Source organism: Gorilla gorilla, chromosome 1, assembly GCF_029281585.2.
Source record: "Gorilla gorilla gorilla isolate KB3781 chromosome 1, NHGRI_mGorGor1-v2.1_pri, whole genome shotgun sequence".
NCBI lineage: Eukaryota > Metazoa > Chordata > Mammalia > Primates > Hominidae > Gorilla > Gorilla gorilla.
Genome location: NC_073224.2, coordinates 234,364,359 through 234,378,994, shown reverse-complemented (window position 1 = coordinate 234,378,994; position 14,636 = coordinate 234,364,359). Strand labels below are relative to the sequence as shown.

At 61.0% G+C, this 14,636-nt stretch overlaps 1 protein-coding gene across 2 annotated transcripts; it reads right to left on the bottom strand.

The window, feature by feature from the left end:
• Positions 1-143: 143 nt before the first annotated feature.
• GPR153 (G protein-coupled receptor 153) lies at positions 144-13,892 on the bottom strand. 2 transcript variants are annotated; one of them, XM_063703212.1, is made up of 6 exons: positions 13,606-13,892; positions 7,330-7,902; positions 6,499-6,928; positions 4,123-4,315; positions 3,228-3,412; positions 144-2,793 (listed from the first exon to the last, which is right to left on the bottom strand). In XM_063703212.1, exons 2-6 carry the CDS (start codon positions 7,683-7,685, stop codon positions 2,128-2,130), a joined length of 1,830 nt encoding a protein of 609 aa, XP_063559282.1. In that variant the 5' UTR covers positions 7,686-7,902; positions 13,606-13,892; the 3' UTR covers positions 144-2,127. The 2 variants fall into 2 exon arrangements, with proteins under 2 accessions (XP_063559282.1, XP_030860936.3); XM_031005076.3 differs by having other exon boundaries at positions 7,330-7,794.
• Between the last annotated feature and the right edge of the window lie 744 nt (positions 13,893-14,636).

The window sequence follows — 14,636 nt, the reverse complement described above, 5'->3', positions numbered from 1 at the left end:
AGACAGAGAGCAAGTCCAACCCCCCAAAAATGGCACACTACCAGAAGAACTCAGGTTCCAGAGGAAGACATTAAGGGCAGCTGGCCAGCCCTGCTGTGGGGTTGTAGAAGGGTTTTCTATGAAACCAGCCTTGGAATGCCAGGTGCAAATCATAAGGAAGTTTTTATTGGGTCCTGTACAGAAGAGAAATGCTCAGTTGTCGAAAAACTACAAAGGGATCCCTGGCTCTGGGTGCGCTATGAAGACAACTCCCTCCCCAGTGAGCCCAGGGAACAGGCCTGGATGCTGGACAAAGTTTGGGAGGGAGCTCCAGGCCCAGGGTCCTCCACTTGGGGTCTCCCCCTTTATGTTTGTAAAAACCGCAGGACTGGAGTATTTGGAGGACTCTGTCCCCCTGCAAGTATTGCCGTTGGATATGAAACACAGAGCAAAACCCCAAGGTGACAAATGAGTGAAAACCTAAGGTGACAAGTGGACAGACGCCCCCCAGATGGAGGAGACGCTGGCTAGCTGGCAACCTCTGCCCCTACGTAACTTGTCAGTCCTTGAAGGCACAGCAGCATTGGCCAGAGATGGCCCCTCCCGCGGCCAGGGCTGGATTGCAGTTCCCTGCCTTGCTCACCTGTGGCCACAGCTCATACCCCCAGTTACCCCACAGACAGGGACTGGAGGGGCCTCTGAAGCACAGACAGGCTTAGGCAGCCTCCCACCCCCACCCCAGCAGCTTCTTCTGGGAGTGGGACCCTATCTGAAGGATGAAGAGATGGGCTTGGCCACCTGAGGGCCAGAAGGAACTGGACACAGGCAGGCTCTATGCTCACCTTGGAATTACCCCAGGTTTTCATATTATGGGGCCACTGTGTAGGGGTAGGGGTCTGGAGGAGACAGCCTTCTCATCTACCCTATTTCACCAGCTCAAGGTTATAGCTGTTCCTGGTTCTCCTTAGCCTGGGAAGACCCAGGGCCCATGGCAATGCCCAGGCCTGTAAGGGGTCTGCCCAGGACGGAAGGCAAAGAAATACATTGCTCCCAGGGGTTGGACGCCTGCCCGGGACCAGGCCTTGAGCTGAGAACCTGGAAGCCCCTGCCAGGATCCCTTCCTGGCCAGGCCTGCACGGGTGGAGAGTGAGGCTGGGGATGACGCAGGGACACGGAAGCCCAGACCCTGCTGCCCTCGTGCTCTCCACTTGCACCTGCCAGCGTCATGGTGGGAGCCATGGAGGGAGATGATGTGGTGGGGACAGGCAACGACGGCAGAGTAATGAGGGTGGGGACACTAATGGTGGTCAAGGTGGCTCAGGTGCCATTGGTGGTGGTGCAGAGTGTTGTGCTTAGCTGGGGTGGAGTGTGGGTTCCCAAGGGGGCAGGGGGCACTGAGAGTGGGAGGCCTCAGGCCTAGGGAGCCACACCAGGCCACGTGCTGAAAACGGACCTCCACAAAGGCCACAGAGGGCTCTAGACTATCTCTCACACCTGGGCCACTCAGTGGCCAGGGCCTACAACCAAGAGACTTCAAACAGCCCTGAGAGTTAACGTGGTCACCTGCTCATCACAGATGGGGAAACTGAGGCAGGACAGGTCGGAAGCAGGGAGACCTGATCAGAGCTTGTTCGGGCTCTGAACACTCCTGTGCTTAGAGACCCTCTGTACCCTCCCCCCCCCCCACGGGTGTGGCGGTTATGGTGCAGTGTGGGTGGAAAGCCCCTGGGGAGGCCAGTGGCTCCAGCTCAGCCTCTCCAAAGCGGGGCTTTGTCCGATCCCGCAGTGGCCCTGTCTCAGGTTCCCTGCTCCCGACGTCCTGTTGCGCAGGGCTGGTGATGGCGCAGCTGGACGTGTGCACATGTCACTCACTACCCAAGCCCAAGCTTGGGATGTCACTCAGCTCCCCAGGCCCGACCTCACTCGGCCCGGGACATGCGGTGCCCAGCGCAGTCGTCCGGGGCAGCCGTCGCCCTTGGGACAAGGCCAGCTGGGAGGAGCCGGAAGACAAACGCTGAGGCCAACGCCCCCTCACCCCTGGGAGGGGTGGCGCATGTCTGCGCGCGGGGCGGAGGCGGGCGTATTTGGTGCTGTGGCCCTGGAGAGCGGCCTGGCCTGCCTGGCGTCCGTGGGGAGGCGCCGGCGGTCCTAGGACGCGGAGCCCAGCGAGTCCGAGTGCAGCGTGGCGTAGCCCGAGGACTCGGAGGGGGAACTCAGGAAGCTGCTGGTGCTGCCGCCGCCGCCCGCCGCGCGCAGCTCCCCGGGCTCGCCCCACGACGCGCTCAGGCCAGGGCGCAGAGAGCCGGCGTGCGAGTGCGCAGCGGGGCGTGGCCCTGGGCTCCGCTCGGCGCTGCTTGGGGGCGTCGGGGCCTCTCCGGGATCTGCGCCGTCGGGGGCGGCGGGCGCAGCGGGGAAGGGCCCGGGCGGGCGGCGCAGGGCCTGTGGCTCGCACTCGAAGGCGGTCAGGGCGAAGGCGTCGGGTAGCAGCGAGGCCGAGGCGGAGCGGGGGCCGGGCCCGGGGCGGCGGCGCGGGCTGCCGGGGGGCGAGTCGCGGGCTCGCCGCGGGCCGCTATCCAGGGCCGAGGGCCGCAGCGACAGCAGGCTCTCGGCCGAGCGGCGGCGCGCGCGGGACGGGGGTGCGTCCTCCGCGAAGGCCAGGAGGCTGGCGCGGCGCCGCTCTGGCCCGGCAGGCAGCACCAGGTGCGCCAGGGCGGCCAGGTCCTCGCCGGAGCCCCAGCGCGGCAGGAAGGCGGGCAGCGGGACGGCGGCCCACACGTTCGCATCGTCGTGGGAGAAGCGCCGCGTGGGCGGGACCTGTCAGGACGCGGCTGGCTTTTACCCCGAACTGCCCTCCTGGAAAACGGGGACAAACCCTTCTCCACCCCGGGGAAAGGCCTTCCGTGGGTCAGGGACCAGGCTGCGCGCTGGGGCAGCCTGGCTGGGAGCTGTGAGGTTTGGTGCAGTCTCTTCGAGCAGCAGGGCTGTGGCAGACAGCTGGGGTCGGTTGGGGAGGGCGCTCGTTGAGGATACTGAGCCGGCAGGAGATAACTCGTGACAGGGACCATGGGGATGACGGTTGGGGCCCACCCACACAAGCTGTGTGACCTTTGGACAGCCCGTCCTCGGATGGTGACAGCCACCCCTGCGACTGCAGAAGGCGTGAGATGGGCTCCGAGTGGAGAGGCCTCGGGGAGCTCAGGACACCCTGTCACCCGCAGGTGCAGCCTCTCCCCCAGCCCTGTGCTCACCTGCAGGTATTGCATCTTGTCCTCCTGCAAGGGCCGCAGTGGGTAGAGCTGGGGCAGGCCCCCCTCCAGGGCGGAGATCTCATACTTGGCCATCCTATCTAGGGCCACAAAATCACCTCCATAGCCATAGTCCAGGGAGCGCTCCAACACCAGGTCCGGGGAGATGCCACCTTCCAGGCTGGTCTCTGTAGGGTGGGGGGTGGGTGGGGGGGCAGAGCCTTAGGGTCATGGAAACTTGGGGGCATCTGGGAGGGAATCTCAGGGATCCCCCTGAGATCCCCCAACAGACATATACAAGGTAGGGGGCTGGTTAGCTGAAAAGGGAATGGGAGGGGTTCTGGGTTCAAATCCCAAATATGCCACCCTTTAGCTGTGAGACTGGGCAGGGAGGTCACTCACTGAGACAATTTCCTTATCTAGGACATGGGGTGGGACCAGAGATGACCTCGGGAGGACTAAATAACACACGCAAGGGGCTGGCAGTGCCTGGACAGAGCACGGGCTGGGCTGAGGGTAATGCGATTGCTGGTAACGGTATCCAGACATGACCTCGGTCTGCAGGAGCCCCCAGGGCAGCTTGCTGGGGATCCCTGAGGTTGGGGGGTGAGCCCAGGAGCTCCGCGGGAGCACTTGCAGACATGTCTACCCTGCTCTCTGTTAACCAGAACATCCCATTACTTGGAACCTGGGGCAGCCAAGCCAGATAGGAGAGTGCTCTGTGGGAACCTGGCTTAGGTCCCTTGGACATTCAAGTACATTTGGGGGTGACACAGGGTGTTTGGTGGTTGAGAATGAAGTCACCTTAGTGGGGTTGCCTGACAGCCGTTTTCCTGCCAACCCCAACGACCTAACCTAGACGCCACTCTCCCTGGGGCCACTCTCAGGCCATCCTCACCATCGTCTGACTCCTCGTCGTTGGCCATGAGGGCCATGCACTTCTCCCGGACAGCTTTGAGGTCGGCCCGGTAGCGGTCGCAGGCCCAGAGGAACACAGGCAGCAGCAGGGCCTGGGCCACGGAGCACCACAGCACGCAGAGTGCCATCCAGGGCGCTGAGGCGTCGGCCCGCAGGCTGCTGAAGCTCACCACCTGTGGGCACAGGGCTCGGCCTGGCACCTGCAGGACCCCCCACCATCACACAAGCTCCCCCTGAGTCTCGGTCTCCCCATGTGTACGGCAGGTCTGACAGGTGGTTATCTGCCAAGGAGAAGGGGACCTTGGGGAGAAAAGAGCTGGAGCGTGGCAGTGGGAGGCCCCGCCTTCCGGGAGCTACCTGGCTACTGGGCAACACTGGGTGGCCTTGCCCTGTCTTCCTCCTGGCTGCCCATGGAGAGAAGTGGGGCATGGATTACCACCTCCTCCCCGCTTTGTTTTGAGACAGTCTCACTCTGTCACCCAGGCTGGAGTGCAGTGGTTCAATCATGGCTCACTGCAGCCTCCATCTCCTGGGCTTAAGAGATCCTCCTGCCTCGGCCTCCTAAAGTGCTGGGATTACGGGTATGAATCACTGTGCCCGGCTGCCATCCCCTTTTTGAGATGAGGGAACTGAGGCTTAGAGAACCAGGTCTCAAGCCTGTTCAAGATTCTACCACCCCCTTCCCAGCCAGTGGCCTCCTCGGCCCTACCCCTGCTTTTGGGTCCCTGCATTCCTCCTCTCCCAGGATAGCCCTCGTTGCTCTGTCCCAAAGAGTGATGCTTAAGTGACTGCCACAAAAGAGTGAAAGTGTGGAGGATGTGGGTATGTTGATTCTGCCGTTTGTGGGCCACGTGACCCTCAGAAAGCTGCTAAACCCCTTTGGGGCTCAGTTTCTTCATCTGGAAGATGGGCTAAGAACAGGCCATGCTCTAGAGGGTGAAGACTCTGGACGCTTTATAACAGCAGCGTGGAGTGGCCCCACAAGCTGTACCCTCTTCCCCGTCCGTAAGAGACGCAGGGGTGGTTCTGACTCCCTCCCAGCCCCGCCTCTCCCCCCCACTGCCCCCACTCTGCTCCTGAGGTGCCTTGTGGGTCTCTGCTGTTTCATGAAGCCCCTGCCCTCCATCTGCACAGGGACCGGGCTGCCAGCCCCCACTGTACACATAAGGACCCTTAGCTGGGGAGAACCAGGCCTGCTGGGGGTGGGGCAGTGGGGGCTGCCTCCTGAGCAAGGCCCTGACTCTGAAGCTGCCACTCCCCGAGTCGCCATTCTGGAGCTCATGTCCTCATGTCCTGCAGTGACTCAGGGAAGGCAGTCTTGCCTGCTGCTTGGATGAAACCCCTCAGGCTGGTCTTTGCCCCAGTCCTCTCCCTGTCTCACTGCAGACCTTTCGGGGATGGGCGTAGAGTCCTGCAGGGGGCAGGGGTTGGCTAGTGAGTCCAGACTTCATTCTTGGGCCAAGCTGGTCCCAGCTTCACCAAGAGGACCCCAGGCAGCCCCTCTGGACCTCAGACCTTTGTTGGCAAGGCCTTTCTCACAGCAGCCCTCACCTTGGCCTTCCCCAGCCGTTAGTATCAAGTGCAACTCCCCAACAGACATTTGAGGCTCGCCCTGGCCTTGCTCTGTCTCCTGATCCTGCGCCCCTACCTACCTACCTACGGCACCAAAGCTCCCTCTGTCCATCCTGGGACCTGGACCCACCAGGAAACCCATGGGCATGCTATCCTACCTCTGCATCAAACGGCCCTTGAGGCCAGATGCAGTGGTTCACGCTTGTAATCCTAGCAGTTTGGGAGGCTGAGATGGGCAGATCACCTGAGGTCAGGAGTTCGAGACCAGCCTGACTAACATGGTGAAAACCTGTCTGTACTAAAAATACAAAAAAAAATTAGCCAGGCGTGGTGGTGGGCACCTGTAATCCCAGCTACTTGGGAGGCTGAGGCAGGAGACTCGCTTGAACCCAGGAGGCAGAGGTTGCAGTGAGCTGAGATTGTGCCATTGCACATCCAGCCTAGGCAACAAGAGCAAAACTCTGTCTCAAAAATAAATAAATAAAATAAAACAAAAACAAAAAAATGGGCCTTGGGCAAGGGGAGCAAACTCTTCTGCACTGTAGCAGGAAGGCCCTGGGCCCTGCAGTTGCCGGATGTGGGTTCAAGTCCCACCAGGCTGCCCTGACTCTAGGCAGGTCTTTGCACCTCTCTGAACCTCGGTTTCCAAATCTGGAAAATGGGGACGATGATCAAGCCCATCTCAAAGGATTGGGTCTGAGGACTCAACCACCTGATGCCTGGAGTATGAGCAGCCCCAGGGCTGTCCCAGAGACAGGCCCCTCTACCCGACGCTGTCACCCACCAGCACAGGGAAGCCCATGAGGCAGTCGTAGATGAAGACTATGGTGGTCACGAGGCCTGTGGTCTGCAGAGAGGTTTTGGCGGGCTCCGAGCCATCGATGGAGGAGCGCCGCTTGCCCTGCGCGTCCTCCACCACGATGGTGGGCACGGTGAAGGCACGGCGGTCGGCCTGGCGCCCCACCTGCACGGCCAGCGTCTGGAAGAGGGCGATGGCTGTGCAGATCACGCCCATGGCCACGCTGCCGCCCACCAGCAGCAGGAAGCAGACACCGAAGCCCAGGCCGATCTCAGCCACGATGAAGCGGCAGCCATGGGTGTAGAAGCGCTCGCTGGTGTCGTGCCAGCCAACGGCAGGCAGGGCCGACAGGATGAAGGACACCATCCAGATACCCATGACTGTGTGCACCGCCTGCTTCTTGGCATTGCTCAGCCTGGCATGAGGCAGGGTGGAACAGAGGGATCTGGCATCACCCACAGGGCCTACCCAGGCCTCTGGGGACCTGTAGGGGATCCTCACCACCCAGGCACCCCACACCCCCAGTATATCATAGTCATGGCACAGCCAGTGTGGCGGGCCTTGTTCCTTGCATAGGAGATAATGTGAACATTGTCACACGTCCCTCTTCCAAGCATTCTGTATTGGCTGCTCGTGTCTACCCATGCAAAGCTACGTGTGTGCCCCCAGCAGCTTACAGCAGCCCCTCCTGAGCCTGCCTGCCCTCCCAGCATGCCACAGGTGTGGCCACTCCTGTGTGCGCATGGGCACACCAGATATGTCTTTGTTTTCACGCCTGCTTAGAACCCCAAGAACCCCAGAACTTCACGTGCTCACCGGTAGTTGACGGGCCAGCAGACCATCCACATGCGGTGGTAGGAGAGGGAGGTGACAGAGAAACAGGTGGCCAGGGTGAGGGTGTAGAAGGTGGACACGAAGACCTTGCAGAGACCCTCATTCCACTCGAAGTCGGGGCGCTGCCGCCGCAGCTGCACCACGGAGTACGTGGCGATGGGCACGGCCACATTTAGCATGTGGGTGGCCGCGAGCGTACACAGCAGGAACTCCAAGGGCTTCCACTTCTTCTGCTTGGCGCCAACGCTGAGGATGCCCCAGGCATTGGCCAGCAGGGAGAGGCCCCCACATGCCAGCCAGCCCACTGCACTGCCAGGCAGCCGCCGCTCATCACTCATGGTGCAGACCGGAGCTGGCAGGCGGCTGTGGCATCCTCCTTGGAGCCAGGTCTCAGGGAGCAGCAGCCCTCACTCCTGGTGGCTCAGGGATGCTGGGGACCACGAGCATCTGTGGGGGGGTGGCAGTGGGCACTCAGTGACTTCCTCTCTGGCGACAGCGTTGTAGCCCTTGGGTACTTGGGATGGGAGATGGCGAGCGCTACACTTTGAATGTCCCCTGCAAAACTCATGTTGAAATTTAATTAAAACGTGTTGAGATTTAATTGCCATTCTAATACTATTAAGAGGTAAGACTATTTTTTTTTGGGAGACGGAGTCTCGCTCTGTAGCCCAGGATGGAGTGCAGTGGCGCAATCTCGGCTCACTGCAAGCTCCGCTTCCCGGGTTCATGCCATTCTCCCACCTCAGCCTCCTGAGTAGCTGGGACTACAGGCGCCTGCCACCACGCCCGGCTAATTTTTGTATTTTTAGTAGAGACGGGGTTTCACCATGTTGGCCAGGCTGGTCTCGATCTCCTGACCTCGTAATCTGCCCGCCTCGGCCTCCCAAAATGCTGGGATTACAAGGTAACACTATTTTTTTTAGAAATGGGGTCTTGATCTATCACCCAGGCTGGAGTGCAGTGGTGAGATCATAGCTCACTGTGGCATGGAACTCCTGGGCTCAAGGGATCCTCCCCACTCAGCCTTCCAAGTAGCTGGGACTACAGGCCTGCACCACTATGCCTGGCTATGTTTTTTTTTTGAGATAGAATCTTGCTCTGTCACCCAGGCTGGAGTGCAATGGCATGATCTTGGCTCACTACAACCTTCACCTCCTAGGTTCAAGCAATTCTCCGGCCTCAGCCTCCTGAGTAGCTAGGATCACAGGCACGCACCACCACGCCTGGCTAATTTTTGTATTTTTAGTAGAGATGGGGTTTCACCATGTTGGTCAGGCTGGTCTTGAACTCCTGACCTCGTGATCCACCCGCCTCGGCCTCCCAAAGTGCTGGGATTATAGGTGTGAGCCCCATGCCCTGCCCTGCCTGGCTAATTTTAATTTTATTATAGAGAAGGGGTCTCGCAGTGTTGCCCAGGTTGGTTTCAAACTCCTGGCCTCAAGCAGTCTTCCCGCCTTGGTCTCCCAAAGTGTTGGGATTACAGGCGTGAGCTATAGTGCCTGGCCATGAAACATTTAAGAGGTGATTAGGCCATGGGTGGGTTTAATGTCTTTACAAAAGGGCTTCCGGGAGTGAGTTCTCTCTCAAGGAGCTTTCCCTCTTCCGCCATGTGAGCAACAGTGCTGTTCCCCTCCAGAGGACGCAGCATTCAAAGCACCATCTTTGAAGCACAGAACAGGCCTTGCCAGACACCAAACCTGCCAGCACCTTGATTTTGGATTTCTCAGCTTTTCTTTTTTGAAAAAAAATTTATATATATGTGTATTTTTTAAATCTTTCTTTCTTTTCTTTTTTTTTTTTTTAGACAGAGTCTTGCTCTGTCGCCCAGGCTGGAGTGCAGTGGCACCACCTCAGCTCCTGCAACCTCCACCTCCCGGGTTCAAGCCATTCTTGTGCCTCAGCCCCCTGAGTGGCTGGGACTACATGCATACACCACCATGCTCGGCTAATTTTTTTGTATTTTTAGTAGTAACAGGGTTTAACCATGTTGGCCAGGCTGGTCCTAAACTCCTGACCTCAAGTGACCTGCCCACTTCAGCCTCCCAAAGTGCTGGGATTACAGGCATGAGCCACCGTGCCCGGCCTTATTTTTATATTTTAGAGACAGAGTCTCACTATGTTGCCTGGGCTGGTCTCGAACTCCTGAGCTCAAGTGATCCTCCCATCTAAACCTCCTGAGTAGCTGGGATTACAGGGCAAGTGCTCCCACACCCGGCGAGACATAAATCTGTTCTTCATGAGTTACTGCGTCTTAAGTACTGTGTTACAACAGCACAAATGCCCTAAGGCAGGGAAGGCCCTGGCGCACCATGACCTATCTGGCCCTGGCTTACATCAGGCTGCACTCTCCTCTCCACTCCCCGGGAGGACCCTCCTGCCCATGTCCCTGACACCCAGGGGCTGTATACGGGGTGCCCAATAAATGCGTATTCCCTCACTTCCGTCCACTCCTGGTCAAAGCTCAATATCTGGGCTTCCTTCCAGGTTACCTGCATCCTCAGGGAACCATCCAAGGTGGGCCCAGATGGGCACTCTTGCCCCGTGCATGACCTGGCACCATCCCAGAACAAGTCCTCTTGCCATCAAATGTTCCAGAATCCTCACACAGCCCATGCCAGAGCCCCCCACAGTGGACATCTCTGACGTACTTGCCTTAATTTATTCTACTTCATCAGGCCACGTAAGGACATGTCCCGGAAGACCACACCCCCTGAACCTCCATTTCCCTCTCCTGTTCCCCAAGTGACCTGTTGGGGAACGGAGATGGTCACCACTTTCCTGACCACCCTGAGAGGGGGCAGGCAGTCTGCTATGTCAGCCCCCAGCTGGTCTTCCAGAGCCAGGACCCCGCGCTGAGGTTAAAGCCCCCACACAGCAGCGGTGTGGCTGGGGCAAGGTCCCTGCACCTTCTCCTCTAAGAGACTGCCATGCTTCTTCCGTGGGGAGGCTGAGGTGGACAGGAGCCACATCTCTATAGCCCTGGGCCCAGGTCTGGCACACACTGGGTGCTCTGGGGTAGTGGCCAGTCTCATGCTCTGGTTGGCTTGGGCAGCAAGGGCCTGGAGACGGCCAGTAGACCAGACCAGAGCTTGACTCTGAAGTCAGAGGAAGTGCCGATGGCCTTTCCATGTGAGTCAGGGACATAGGATGCTGGGCAGCAGGCATGTGGTGGGGAGCGGGGAAGCACCCATCCTGCCAGAGGGCTGGGCAGCGAGTCCTTCCCTCACCCTTCCCAGCCTGGCAGCCCTCTGGCTGCAGCCCAGGCAGGCAGTGTGGGAGAAGCCCAGTACCAAGTGAAGGCCTACTTGTGCTCTGCTCACACTTAACTGGCCCTTCTCACCCAGGGGCCATTTAGCCTCATTCGCTCTCTTTCTCATGCCCCGGTCCTTATGGGCATCTATAGTACCAGACACGCCCCATGTCCCCCAGAGAGGAAGTATCTCCAGCTCAAGGTGGGGGGCCACTGCCGCCTTAGCCAAGGCCCCTGGCTCTCGGGCAGGGAAGGCAGCGATGCCCCAGCCACCAGCTGGCAGGCCTCCTGCTTGTCTTGTCCAGAGTTCTTTCTTTTTTTTTGAGATGGAGTTTTACTCTTATTACCCAGGGTGGATCTCGGCTCACTGCAACCTCCGCCTCCTGGGTTCAAACAATTCTCCTGCCTCAGCCTCCCAAGTAGCTGGGATTACAGGTGCCCGCCACCACGCCCTGCTATTTTTTTGTATTTTTAGTAGAGACGAGGTTTCATCATGTTGGCCAGGCTGGTCTCGAACTCCTGACCTCAGGTGATCCACCAGCTTCGGCCTCCCGAAGTGCTGGGATTACAGGCATGAGCCACCGCGCCCAGCCTTGTGCTGTCTCTTATGGGCCAAGACACTGAGCTTGGAGGTGCCGGGGAGCCTCAGACCTGTGGGCAGATACATATTCACTGGGACCAGGACCTGGGGCAGACTAGCCTCAGGAGTGAGGGGAGCACTGGGCCACCTCCAGCCTTTGGGGTGCCTGGCAGCCTTTTGGGGGTTCAGAGCAGACAGAGTGTGAGTAAGCGCTGTGAGCAAGAGGGCTGCAGACACCAGTGGTCTTTACGCTCTCAAATAGGAAAGTGGACTCAGCATGCACCTAGCAGGTCAGCATCTATTTCTACCTGCCCAAGGCAGCCTCGGCTGTGAGACTGGGAGACCTTCCCTCAGATGCCCAACAAGCTCTGTCTAGCCCCGGGAACAAGCTCTGTCTAGCCCCGTGAACAAGCTCTGTCTAGCCCCGTGACCGTGGCCCCGCCCACCCTGTCCATGTGTTGATTACTGGTGCAGGGTGGTAAGGAAGGAGCCACAGGCTGCAACCAGCCCAGCCCTTCGCAGTGCCAGTTCTTCCTCTCGTCTAGCCTAATGCTGCATTACTGCTGGGAAAGGCTTTAGGTCTGAAGGCAGGGTGCAGTGGCTCATGCCTGTAATCCTAGCACTCTGGGAGGCCAAGGTGAGTGGATGGCTTGAGCCCGGGAGTTCGAGACCAGCCTGGGCAACATGGTGAAAACCCATCTGTACAACAAATAAAAAAATTGCCCAGGCGTAGTGGTGTGAGCCTATAGTCCCAGCTACTTGGAAGGCTGAGGTGTGAGGATCACCTGAGCCTGGGGAGGTCAAGGATAAAGTGAGCCGTGATTGTGCCACTGCACTCTAGCCTGAGCAACAGAGTGAGACCCTGTCTTAAAAAGAAAAAGGCTCTAGGTCTGTGGGCAGGGGCACGTGCATCCTCTTGCACACGGGCATGCTCCTCCAGTGAGTGCCCCCACAATTCATCCCCATTGTAAAGCTTGTCCAGCAGAAGCAGGGAGAGGTAAACCTGTTTGCCCGGCCAGCACTTGCCTGAGCCAGGATCCAAACTCCACTTGCCTGACACCAAAGTCCTGGCCTCTCAAACCCTAAAATGTTGGGGAAAAGGGCATTTTTTTTTTTGTCCCTAGAGCTGAGGTCTTTCTGAGCCTCAGGTCTGCAGGGCAGGTCTCACTGTCCCCACACTGCAGATGGGAACACTTCAGGCAGAAGCTCAGGGCAACACGGAGAGAATAGTGTCAGGGCTGGGTTTGGGGCCAGGCACTCCTGGGCACTGTAGTCTTGGCATGGGAGAGGAACGTCCTGGGGGGCAGGGCGTGGACACCGGGTTCCAAGTGCAGAGTGACAGAGGACTAGTTGTGTGGGAACAAAGTGTCCCTCTGGCTCTGGGTCAGTGACCACAGACCCACGGATTGCACCCTTTCTGTTCATTCTTCGTAGAATGGAGCGGCCACTAGGGCCAGACCCCAGGCTGGGCTCCCCACAGTGCCGACGGGACCCAGTCTCCTGCTGGGAAGTGTCTCCTGCAGGGCACTTAAAGCCCTGTCTTCTGCTGGGAAGTTTCTCCTGCAGGGCACTTAAAGCATTCCGCAGCATCTCAGGACCGGGCTTCCCACTTCCCCGCCTACTGCAGGGCCAACTGCAGGTGCAACTAGCCTGGGACCCACCCGGGCCATGAGGCCTCCCTCTGCAAGACACGCGGGCGGGGTCGGGGCGTGACGTCACAGCTCCGGGCCAATGAGGCCGCGCGGCCCCGAGGCCCCATTGCGCAACAAAGAGAACCCAGAACTTGAAAGGATTCCCCAGGCTCTGGCTGCGCCCCGGCTTCCGCCCCCACGCCGGTCTCCGCCCGCGCTGCAGCCGATCTGTTCCAAGGGGCCCGGCCTGGCCGTCGCCCTGGGAGGGACGCGCAGCGCGAGGCCTGGACATCTCCGGCACGCCCCCCCCCCAGCCCCCGCCCCTACAGTCCCAACCCCCTGGGGCTCCGATCCCCCGCCCCGCCCCGCAATCCCCGCTCCGACTCGCGTGCTCTCGCCTGCTGGTCCCCAGTGGGTGCCCCGAGTCCTGCCCCACCCCGAGGGCGCGTCCGAGCGACAGGCTGGGAAACCTGGCGGGACTGCGGCCCCCGGACCCCTCCGGGTTGCGCTGAGCAGGGGCGGGCTCAGGATCCCCAGGCCGCCCCGCCCCCGTCCCGAGAACCCCAGGGGGCAGCGTTGCTAGGCCCCGATGCAGGGGGACGGAGGGAGGGGCTGACCCCGGGGAAGTTACCCCGAAGGTCCCCAAGTTGGGGGGGTGCCAGCGCTAAGCGCCGCTCGTGGGCCCTCGGACGGACCCCGCGACCGATAGCGCGCGGAAAGCCCCCTCCCTTCCCGCGGAGTCCTCCCGCCGGGGTCCTCCCGTCCGTCCGCCCCCGGGCCAGGGCGGCGACGCTCACCCTGCATTCGAGCGCCCGGGGCTCCGGCTCGCTGCTCCCGCCTCCGGCTCCGGCTGCGGTTCCCGCGCCCCCGGGCCGAGCGCAAGCCGCCGAGGGCCGCTGGGGTGGCTGGCGGCGGAGCGGCCCGCGGGCCGGGGCATGCTGGCGGCGGCCACCGGCGGCCGGCGCACTCCGCTAGGTGGGCTCGGCCCCGCCGCCCCTCCCTCCCCTAGGCGCCGCCGCCGCCGCCGCGCTTCGCTCAGCTCCCGCCGCTCCGCTGCTGCGCCGGGCGGCCGGGGGCGGGGGGCGGAGCAGGGCGCATGTCTCCGCCGGGGCCTCCGCGCCGCCCCTCGGCCCGCCCCGCCCCCGCCCGCTCAGAGGCGCGGCCGTCTGTCCGTCTGTCAGCCCGTCCGTCCGTCCGTCAGTCCGTCCGTACGCAGCCCACCCGTGCCCCCGCGTCCGCCCGCGGCCGGCCCGAGCCTCCCTGGGCTGGTGGCGCCTCCTGACAGCGCCGCGCCCCTGGCTCCCAGCTCGGCTCGGTGCACACTCCGGACGCCGCCTTCGGACGCCGGGGCAAGACCCAGGCCCGGAGCTCTGGGGGCCCGCGGGCCAGAGGGAGCTGGGGCAGGAATGGACACTGAGAACCTGGGGCCAGGGCTGGGGCTCAGGGAGGCCTTCCTGGAGGAAGCCGCATCTAAGATGAACAATCGGGGCGGGGCGTGGAGAGGACAAGGGACGCATGGCCAGCAGCTTCTAGGAACTGGGAATCCAGTCTGAGCAGGGGCAGCGAGGGGCAAGGTTGGGCCAGTTACGGATTCACGCTGCTCCCTGGGCCTGGGGGGGTCCACTGAGGGAATAAAGTGCATGGGCCACCGGGCTGCCGAGTGGTCCCCGCCACCCCCACAGGCTCAGAAATTGTTCTCTCTGAAACTCTGAGCACCACCGCCCAGCCGGGAGAGGCCAGGGTCTGCAGCCCAGCGCCTGAAGCCTTCTCCTCCTCCCCTCCTCCCATTCTTCCCGCCCCTCCGCCCCTCCCTCCCAAGCCCTCATGC